The sequence below is a fragment of the Mastomys coucha genome, unplaced genomic scaffold, assembly GCF_008632895.1.
Source record: "Mastomys coucha isolate ucsf_1 unplaced genomic scaffold, UCSF_Mcou_1 pScaffold18, whole genome shotgun sequence".
Taxonomy (NCBI): domain Eukaryota; kingdom Metazoa; phylum Chordata; class Mammalia; order Rodentia; family Muridae; genus Mastomys; species Mastomys coucha.
The window spans coordinates 19728326-19739297 of record NW_022196900.1 but is presented as its reverse complement, the minus strand read 5'-3'; the positions used below and the strand labels follow the sequence as shown (position 1 = coordinate 19739297).

General features: G+C 36.3%; 1 protein-coding gene across 5 annotated transcripts in view; it reads left to right on the top strand.

The window, feature by feature from the left end:
- Ecpas (Ecm29 proteasome adaptor and scaffold) overlaps window positions 1-10972 on the top strand; it is a 116648-nt gene that overhangs the window by 33982 nt on the left and 71694 nt on the right. For 4 of the 5 annotated variants that reach the window (XM_031377520.1, XM_031377519.1, XM_031377517.1 and 1 more), the window contains 5 exons: window positions 555-671; window positions 2533-2651; window positions 4129-4278; window positions 7204-7372; window positions 10489-10628. In XM_031377520.1, the coding sequence (XP_031233380.1) occupies window positions 555-671; window positions 2533-2651; window positions 4129-4278; window positions 7204-7372; window positions 10489-10628 (695 nt within the window). Of the gene's footprint in view, window positions 1-554; window positions 672-2532; window positions 2652-4128; window positions 4279-7203; window positions 7373-7774; window positions 7997-10488; window positions 10629-10972 lie in introns of those variants that run through there. The other variant, XM_031377521.1, reaches the window with a different exon arrangement.

Genomic DNA, 10972 nt, shown 5'->3' with positions numbered 1-10972 from the left:
CTCAGAAATCCGCCTGCCTCTGCCTCCCAAGTGCTGGGATTAAAGGCGTGTGCTACCACCGCCCGGCTTTTACTTAAATTCTCTAGTGGTATTAGATGTTTTTCCAGGATAAAGTAAACATACTTCAGTGTTTTACTAAATTCTAGTATAATCCAGATCCTACTTTATGGATTCTTACCTCTCTGGGTTTCAGATAGATATAATTTGCCATATTTTTTTAGGCCCTGTTCCTTTTTTAAAACCAATTTTCTCCTTGTAGTTTATCTATTCCCTAGAACTCAGTGTTCCTACTACATTTTCTCAGAAGTACTCCTTGATTTGGCCAACCAGGTATATCTAGAAACAGTAGAATCTTATATTTTACATTGTAATAATCTTGATATCTTGCAAAATGCAGATACTGTGTTTCTGATTCTGATATATCCCTTTCTGCAATATAAACTTTATGTTACTTAAAAGAAAGAAGTAGCTACTTTCCACAAAATAAACAGTATCTAAGAAATGAATTTATTTTTAAGATATGATTGATAATTCCAGTTCTGTCTTTGCTTTAGGTAATGGAACTGCTGGTCCATCTGAATAAACGCATAAAAAGCCGCCCCAAAATACAACTTCCAGTAGAAACACTATTGGTTCAGTACCAGGACCCTGCTGCAGTTTCCTTTGTCACGGTGAGAGTTATTTTGGATTTTTTTTGGGGGGGTAGGGTGGCTTAAGTCAGTCTTCTCAATGTTTAGGTGATACCAAGAATGTATATTGGCAAACTTAAAAGTTTTATTCTTAGACCATACCTAACTGAAACAGTTGTTTTAAAATAAGAGTGTGTTATTTTCTTACGGAGTACTGATTCACAGGTAGTGCTGCTTCAAAGAAGTTATAGGAACATTGTAATGAGTGACCATTTCTTGGGCAAAGAAATGTTGGTGAAATGACTTTCAGGTACTTAACATAAAAACAATGATTTTACTTATACAGAATCTGAACAAGTTAATCTCAAAGAAATTAAGAGTACAATAGCGATTATCAGAAGTTGGGGAAAAATTAATTGCTAGGTACTAAGTTTAGAGAACAGGAACTTGTGATGTGCTGTTGTTGCCCAGTTAGAATGACTGTATGTAATGGCTACTTTACACAAACAGGTGTCTAGAGGTGCCCAGTGTGGTAGTAGGACTCGTAGTTCCTTTGACTTGTTAGGTTGAGGCTGGACTATTGCTGAGCTCAGAAGTTCAAGAATAGCCTGAACAAATTATGGTATGCTCTTCTTGAATATGAACACAGGAACAACAAAATAACTTACAGAAAGCTAGAAAAAAGGCTTTCAAGGTTTTGCCTTAATGAAATGATAGATATTTAAGGATATGTTTAATCTAATGGAAGCAGTATATAATGTATACATAAATTTAAATGTCACATGGTACTCTTTAATATGTATACTTTCTTTTAAAAAATTGTCATACAGGGCATTAAGTCAAGGGCCCTTTGCAAGTAAGGTAAATGTTCTACTGAGCTATATCCCTACCCAATACATATAATTGTTTTTATGTAAATAACAGTGATTTGATTCTTAGTATATGAGACAAGTCCGAAAAGAGAAGAGTTATAGCACATAGGCATAATAAAGCAATACTCTTTGTTAGGTGTGTTCAAAAGATATCCTTTTTTGTAGTGGAGTAGATCTGAGACTAGCAAGTATTCGTCTTCATTCCATTTCATGAAAACAAAATTTAAAAAATGTTGATGTTATATGATGACAGATAGTGCTTTTTCCTGGCTCTTGTAATTTTTTATAATGGGGCAGAATATTTCAAATTGTTTTATCAGGAGTCACAAAACTTTGGGAGGTGCTGTGGCTATTTTTGACATATAGTTTCATTATAAGACAGTATCTTTCCTTTAAGCAAATACAAACATTGAGGTCAATAACTATGTTAAATAGAAGTCATTATGATGCCTGTTCATTTTTGTGAAGAGTCCTTCAGATTAGCAGCTGTCTTATTTGTAAATCTGGATTTATATTCATGAGTTTACTTCAGCTGTAAATTTTGCATGGGTTATAGTGCTACTAATAACCTCTGCAGCACTCAGTCTCCTGGGCTTACCTGTCACCCATTGCTGAGTCGTTACTGGATTGAGGAACAGCAGAGTGCTGCAGTTTCTAAAGATGGTTTTAGTAATTGGCCTGTGAAATGGAAGCTTGGGATTTGTTAACCTGTGATCTCGGATTAATGCAGCAAACTGAGAGATCTGCTGATAATGTGTGTTATATATATAGGTTTAGATAGGCTAAATGACTTTTTTCTTCCTAGCAATAGTAATTGCACATATGACTGCTTTTGGCTGAGTTACCTTTCTTACATAAAAAGCTGACTTTAAAACAAACAGTTTGAAGAAGTTGTGCTTCCCCTGTTATGAGTAATTTGGATAAGCTGTAATAAACAGAGGATGATTCTTGTGATGTTTGTGTTAACAACTATAACTTTCTGTAATTGAATTTTCCCCTTCATACTCACTTGCTTTCTCTTACTGCATTAGAATTTTACTATAATTTATGTTAAGATGGGCTATCCTCGCCTGCCAGTGGAAAAACAGTGTGAGCTGGCCCCTACACTTCTTACTGCCATGGAAGGGAAACCTCAGCCACAGCAGGATAGGTAAGGCTTCCTCGCTTACCTGTTTCCCATCTGTAAGAGCCAACAGCTTTTGCTTTTCAAATACAGGTCACATTTGGTTTTACTTGGCAAATGGAAAGACTTGGGGTTATTTACCTGAAAGATAGTTGAATTTTCTGTGGTAGTTTTAGTTACTGTTTTATTAATAACATTATAAAGTTCTTCATATGAACACAAAAAATGTGTAAGAATGACATTTTCCTAAATTTAACTGCTTCAATTTTTTTGTTGTCTTTTTAAAAATGGTTGGTTTATGTAATGTTAAAAATCTTTTTCATTGATTTGTTTTTCTTTAATTTCATCTGGAGAGATGGCTTGGTAGTTAAGAGTACTGTCTGCTCTTTCAGATGACCCAGGTTCAATTCCTATCACTCACATAGTACTCACAGCCATTTATAACTCCAGTTCAGGGGATCCAGCACCCTTTTCTGGCTCTGAGCACTAGGCTATCTTTGTAGTGTAGACTTGCATGGAGGTGAAATACCCATGTATGCATTAAATAACTAAAAAAGAACATTTTTCATTAAAACATCTCTGTCTTGATGGACAAAACATTTCTCAGCAATTTTTGGAAGCAATAGAGTGTTATTAATATAGGCACTGGAAAAAATGAAGGCCTTTTATCACATAATTTATTCCTGGGTTTAGTGAAAACATCTTTATCTCAGACCTGTCATCTAGAAAGTTTCCAGTTCTGGTTTACTTATCAGTCAATCAGTTGTTTGATAATGGTCTTGGGGATCAATTGCAGGGCCTCAGAAGCCTTGAACAAAAGACTACAGGTGTTTACAATCAGATTAATTATCGAAGCAAATTTTTATTGAAAGAACATGTTCAACGTTACTTTTCTCTAAAATGTAATATGAAGTACCTTCTGGTGAAATCAAGTTTCCATTATATATATTTTTCTAGATTTTTAAAGTGATGAACCATGTTGGCTAAGTGCCAATTATCACTTAATACTTTGAGATCTTTGTTCATTTGTTGTTTTTGCTTTTTTTTTGTTTTTGTTTTTTGTTTGTTTGTTTTGTTTTGTTTTTGAGACAGGGTTTCTGTTTGTAGTTCTGTGTGTTGTGGAACTTGCTCTATTAGCCAGCCTGGTCTCACATTACTGAGTGCTGGGGTTAAAGGCATGTACTGCTACCATGACCAGCTTAATATTTGAGTCTTTTATTTTTATATTTTTTGAGACAGGGTTTCTTTGTGTAGCCCTGGCTATCCTGGAACTAACCCTATAGATCACGCTAGCCTTAAACTCACAGAAATCTACCTGCTTCTGCCTCCTGAGTGCTAGGGATTAGAAAATCAAGGCTACTCCCTAAATTAAGACTTTCCTAATTGGTATCAAAAATGAATAGCTCCTGATATATTTGCCAATTTGTATTAAGTATATCTTTTATTTGCATGTATAAAAATTGATTTATAAAGTAGCTGCAATAAATAAAATTTTTTCTTTCAGCTTAATGCATCTTTTAATACCAACTCTTTTTCACATGAAATACCCGGCTGAATCATCCAAATCAGCTTCTCCTTTTAACCTTGCTGAGAAACCAAAGACTGTGCAGCTGCTCTTGGACTTTATGCTAGATGTCCTTCTGATGCCTTATGGGTGAGTTAAGAATGACAGAGAGCGAAGCAGTGTTGTTTCCAGAGTTTACTCTGTGGAAGTTATGTGCTACTTTAAATGATTCAGCTTATGTGTGGTACATCTCTTAGGGTTCGCATCAGTCCTAAATGCTAAAGTCCAGCTCTGCTACATATTGGCTGTATAGATGTACTAATGCTGTTGTGATTTTAGACTTCACCAGTACCCAGCTGAAGTAAATGTTGAGTCTCCTAGCTCTGTGTACCTTAGGAAATCATATCCAGCTTTTCTTGTTCTGTTTTTTTCCTTGATGTCCTGAAATCTCTTTTGCACTGCTACCATTTAGTTGTGGATCTGTTTGGCTCTTTCTACAATTTTGTTCTCATAGCTTTGTTTTCTTTTTCAATTTCTTTAGTGTACAAAATGTGATTTATATTATACAGACATATCATTGGACTTTGCTTATCCCTCTCATGTCTTCAAACAGTGCTGTAGAGTTGCCTGATTTTTAGCACAGATCTTAAAGCACATCTTAGAACCGTGGGTTCTCAATAGCCATCATTGCATGTATTCAGTGGTTCATACTCCCCTCCAAGTACTTCTACCTTATTCTTTAAGGTAGTGCAGTTCTCATTTTTAAGATATTTTTCCACAGAGAAAATAACAAAGTCACCTTGGAAAATATCTCTTACTGGCTTGATGTCAACTCAGTGTCTGTGACAGACATTTCTTATCCTGTATAGACATATTTGCTCTATTTTCTGTGTCCCTCATAATAACCTCCAAGAACTGCCTGTGTAGCACTTTGTGTTTTTATCACATTGTTGACATCTTCCTCTTAATAGTTTTTTAGTCCCTTGCAGTGTTTTATCAGGCTTTTGCATCTGGCCTAGTTTCCAGATAATGGTCTGCCGCTAGCCTACTGATTTGGTCTTGTTGCTAGAGAGTTTTCAGGGGAAAATGGAATGAAAGTAGCAGTTTAGAAAACTCTTATGTACATAGAGGACCATGCACATGGAGCTGCATCTCACCTGTTTTCAGTGAAGAGACAAGAGGGTTCAGACTGTATGATTCTTTCTTGTAGTTTGCTCTCCTTCTGCTCCTCTAGTTTAATAGCTTGATTTTTCAGGACCTTCACTACAGGCAAGAAGCTGAGATAGTGAACTGGAAGTGGGGTGAGGCTATGAATTCTCATATCTCCCCCTGTGACTGACTTCCTCCAGTAGAATTGTACCTTATGGTTATGGGGTATAATCTCCCCCAGAAGTGCCAGCAGTTGGGAACTCATTCAAACCACCACAGCTTCCAAGCTTCTAATTCTTTAATTATAATGAGAATTTTAGTATCTATTGTGATCTATTATCAGTATAGAATTATATCAGTATAGAGCTAAAGGGATTCCAACTAATGTTTATATAGAATATAAATATGAAGCCGGGCAGTGGTGGTGCACGCCTTTAATCCCAGCACTTTGGAGGCAGAGGTAGGCGGATTTCTGAGTTCGAGGCTGGCCTGGTCTACAGAGTGAGTTCCAGGACAGCCAGGGCTACACAGAGAAACCCTGTCTTGAAAAACCAAAAAAAAAAAAAGATTATGAGGTTTAATAGTTTTAATTGGATAAAAATTGAATTCCTTAGAGGTCTTATTTCTACTCTAAAAGCTAAAAAGTATGTAAGATAACAGTAACAAGGAGACACATACAAGGAGCTTTGAATATATAATGAGAAAATTCTTATTTTTTTCAAATTTTCCTACTTTTAAAACTTTGTTATTATTCTTTGTATGTATACAGAGTATGCGTGGAGGTCAAAGTAGTTTTGTGGAGTTGAGTCTCTCACCTTTAATGGGTTTCAGGACTTAAACTCAGGTTGTCAGGCTTGTGTGGCAAATGCCTTTAACCATTGAGCCATCTTCCCTGACTGATGCCTTTTACTTTGGTTTTAATTTTTAGAATGTTATGTGCTTGTATGGAAGACAGTTTGTGAGAGGGTTCAGTGAGGTTTTTGTTTGTTTGTTTTGTTTTTTGAGACGGGGTTTCTCTGTGTAGCCCTGACTGTCCTAGAACTCACTCTGTGGACCAGGCTGGCCTGAAACTCAGAAATCCGCCTGCCTCTGCCTCCCAAGTGCTGGGGTTAAAGGCGTGCACCACCACCACCCGGCATTCAGTGAGTTTTCTAATGTGAATTACAAAGTAAGGAAAAAAACTGTAAAAGCTTTGTTTGGTACATAGAACAATGCTAACCATAAGCCTTGTGGGGTCAACAGGCTTATATCTGTATTTGTCATTAAAAAATCAAAATGTAGTGAGTCTATACTAACTTACCAGACAATAATATGTACTTGGAAATGGTGTAAACATTTTGTAGTTCACTTATTGAACTATCACCTTGAGTGATAGGTTCTTCTGATTAACTTGCTGAAGATATAGATACTTTTAAGATTTTTTATGTTGCTGCATGCCTTTAATCCTAGCAGAGGCAGGTGGATTTCTGAGTTTGAGGCCAGCCTGGTCTACAGAGTGAGTTCCAGGATGGCCAAGGGTACACAGATAAACCCTGTCTCCAAAACCAAAATAATAACAAAGTGATTCTTATGTGGAAATTTTTATTTTAGTTGTTCTTCTAGCAAAGTGATGCTAAAAGTAACTCTTTAATAGAGTTCCTCATGTTGTGGTGACCCTCAACCATGATACTGCTTTTGTTGCTACTTCATAACTAATTTTGCTACTATTATGAATTGTAATGTAAATAACTGTATTATCTGATAGTTTTAGGTGACCCTGTGAGAGGGTCATTTTACTTCCAAAGGGGGCGAGATGCAAAGGTTAGAAATCACAGCTCTAGCATAATACTGTACAAGGACAGTGTGTGATTGAGTGTTTTATGTATATATGTGTATATACACAAATTCATGTTATTATAGAGAGTTTAAGTTTTATTTCCTTTTCAGATATGTGTTAAATGAATCCCAGAGTCGCCAAAATTCATCTTCATCACAGGGTTCTTCTTCAAACAGTGGGGGAGGTTCTGGAATCCCACAGCCTCCCCCAGGAATGAGCTTTTATGCAGCTAAACGAGTTATTGGTGATAACCCATGGACGCCTGAACAGTTGGAACAGGTATCGCACAGTTTACTCTTTATAGGAGTTATTGGCCCTGAACACTTGCCCCTATGAAGTTCATGGAAGCATGTGCAATGTAATTCCTGTATATTCAGGTTCTCTAAAGAATATGTTGGAAAGGAGCAAATTATTTTCCTCTGTCATTTATTTGTTAAAACCCTAGGGATAGGGGGGAGTGGGAAATTATCATTTGTCTTTCTAACATTGTTCACATCTTTCAAGTACTATGCACAACCCATTTTATATTGAGCAAATTCAGTTTTCTGTCATTTTAATTTATAACTATAGGTCTTAATTATGTAGCTCCTTTGAGTTAAAATACAGTTTATCTTTCATTATTCAATTTTTAGGGCTGTACATTTTGTGTAAAGTGAGGAACTTCTATACTTCACAAGTGACAATGTGGGGAAAAGCATGACTCCCTTTTATATTTCTTCTTGGGGTTTTAAAATTGGCATTAAGAATTTTATTCTGGATTTAAACAGGACACAGATGTTCTCTGAGCAGCTTTTAAAAATGACTGGTGCTCTCCAGAGAAGGTGCCTCCCTGTGTCTGTCATCAGGCACCTCAGGGAAGAACAGAAATCAGTATGTAATTATTTTGGAATTCAAGCAACATGGGTTAGTCTTCCAATCCTTCCTTTATTTCTCCATAGCAGTCTCAATGATTTGATCCTTTTCTTTTTGGGAATGTAAGTGATCATTGACAAAAGTGTTTTCAGGAGAGGGAAAAAGAAGCAAATAAGGGCATTCTTGCCACTCAAAATTTAGAGTGTTATATTCAATGAGGGTTATAATTGGATTTACTTAATGCTTATATACCTTTTATCTCCCCCCCTCCCCTTAAGCCATAGTGTGTGAGTCTAGAAACCACTCTGAGTATGAACTATGGCAGGCACTATACTGGGTCTTTTTAGTACACTATCTCATTTAATCCTCACAGCAAATAATGAGGTAGCAAAATTAAGCTCCTTTTCTAAAAGGTACGGAAGTTTGGAGATTCACCAGGGTCTCCTTTCTGTTACCAGACTCTGAACCTAGTCCTTTGTGAGGCTTAAAGCTGAATATACTGGAGAGTACTAGTTATTGCTATTGTTCATTTATAGTCTTAAGTTGGTCATTGTTTGCTGAATTTAAAGGTTTCTGTATGTTTTATCTGTTTCATAATCTGGTGCTGAAATGAATAGTTTAGCTTTAAAAACAAAACTTCTTAATTTTTAATACTTTTTTTCCCAAGTAAAATCACCTCTTCCTCTCCCTCTCTCCCTCTTTCCCACTCCCTCCCTTTCTCCCTCTCTCTACCTCTGTGTCTCTCTGTCTCTCTGTCTCTCTCTCCTTTTCAAGACAGGGTTTGCTTGTGTAGCCCTGGCTATCTTGGACTCTCTCTGTAGACCAGGCTGGCCTCAAACTCAGAGTCCACCTGCCTCTGCCTCCTTTGAGTGTTGGGCTTAAAGGTGTGTGCCACCATGCCTGGCTACATAATAACCATTTTTATTTTAACTAAAAAAAAAAATTTAATTTTTTTCTGATAATAAAGGTAAAGGTTTAAGTAGTCAGGAATAGAATTGAGGGGTATGGGGTATGTAGCTTAGTTGATGAGAGAGTTTACCTAGCATGCATAAAGCCGTGGTTGAGTCCTGGCACTCCATGACTTAAGACATGGTGGTGCATGTTTGTAATCTAGCACTCAGGAGGTGAAAGCAAAGAAATTCAAGCTGTTCAAAGTCATTCTTGGCTGTACAGTTCATTTGAGACCCTGATTCAAGAGAAGAGGAAAAGAAAAGAAAAGAAAAGGAAAGAAAAGAAAAACCCGAAGCAACAAAACCTCCCAAAAGAATGCTCAAAAAAGAACATTATGTATAGAGTGCTTAGCAGGCAGGTTTAGGTTCCTGAGTTCAATCCACAGCACCTCAAGGAAACAGCATAATAATCTTCCTCCTGTCTGTCTGTCTCTTTCTCTCTTTCTCCCTGTGTGAACAGTTTCATATAATACTTTTTTCTTTGCCACATAATAGTTTAGTCTTTTTACTACATAGTCTTTGAAGATCAAAGGAAAGTCTGTCCTTTTACTACTTGTGTAAACTTTAATTATGTATTATGTTTTAACTTGTCTTTTATTGATGAGACTTGTCATTTTTAATTTTTAGTACACTTTCATTATGTATTGTGTATTTGACTTTTATAACTATCCCCTTTGCAGTTTATGTTAATGACTCCTCCACCTTTCAAACTGTATCTCTTATTATAATTAAATTATACTGAGAAGGCCCTTTTGTTGTCAGCTACACTTTTTTAATTGGCATTCTTTTTCATTTAATTTTTAAACATTTCTTTCTCATTTAATAATTACATATTTTATCATTCCTAATTCATACATCTGAGATTTATTATGTAACTGTTTTTTAAAGTGAGGATAAAGTTTTACTTTTCAGGTGTATTTGTCCCAAAATGATTGTTACTAAAATTCATAGCTCTTTCACATTTCAGAAAGTTCTTAAAATTTGTTGTGCTTCATTGAGCATGTTAGTTTAAACACTGCTCTTGGATGGAGTTGCACTTGGATTGACTAGAGTGGGTTTGAAATCATGTCCTTTATTTTTAGTCTTAAAATAGAGGACAAGAATGTATATGTTAACAGTAGAGTAAAGCTGTGAAGTGTGAGTTCAAAATTTTTCTCAGGAGCATCCATCAAACACTTTGTTCGTAATGTATCACCTCTCACCTGGAGGATACAGACAGAGATGTTAAGTCCTCATCTGTCTAGGAAGGTCGAGTCACCTAAGTAGGGAGACTCTTGTCATTTTGTTGTCAGAGACTTGTCTTTGAAGCCTACCTTCATCATTTGTTGTGTAGTTTAATATCTTAAGCCTTGCCTCAGTTTCTTCATCTAAAAATGTTTGTAATAATATCTACCTCATAGATTGTGAGGGTTAAATGAAATTGTGAATAGTTATGATATTTAGTGTAGTGTCTGGAACATTATAAACTTAAGTAGGAGCTCTACTGTTACATTAATCCATGGCTTATGACCATGTTGTTATGTTAAACAATAGTTTAGTGAGTGCTCATTGTTTCTCTGACCCTTCTTTCTCCTTCCCTTCACTTATCTACAGTGCAAATTGGGTATAGTGAAATTTATAGAAGCTGAACAGGTGCCTGAACTTGAAGCTGTTCTCCACCTGGTGATTGCTTCTAGTGACACACGCCATAGTGTGGCAACAGCGGCAGACCTGGAGTTGAAAAGCAAGCAGAGGTAATTACTTCCTTGTTAAGCTTTCAAAATCAAAAGACCAGAGTTCTTTGTCCTTTTTTTTTTTAAGATGTTTTCTTTATTTACAATGTCTCTTTTCCCAGGTTCCCCTCCAAAATAAAAAATAAAAATAAAATAAAATAAAATAAGAATAAAATAAAATAAAATAAAATAAACCAAGCAAACAAAAACTAAAACAATCCCTTGTTCCCTCCCCCCTCCCCCTGCTCACCGCCCCACCCACTCCTGGCCCTGGCATTCCCCTACACTGGGGCATAGAACCTTCACAGGGCCAAAAGACCAGAGTTCTTAAACCTTTGCAGGGTTTAATGAAATGATGTATTCAG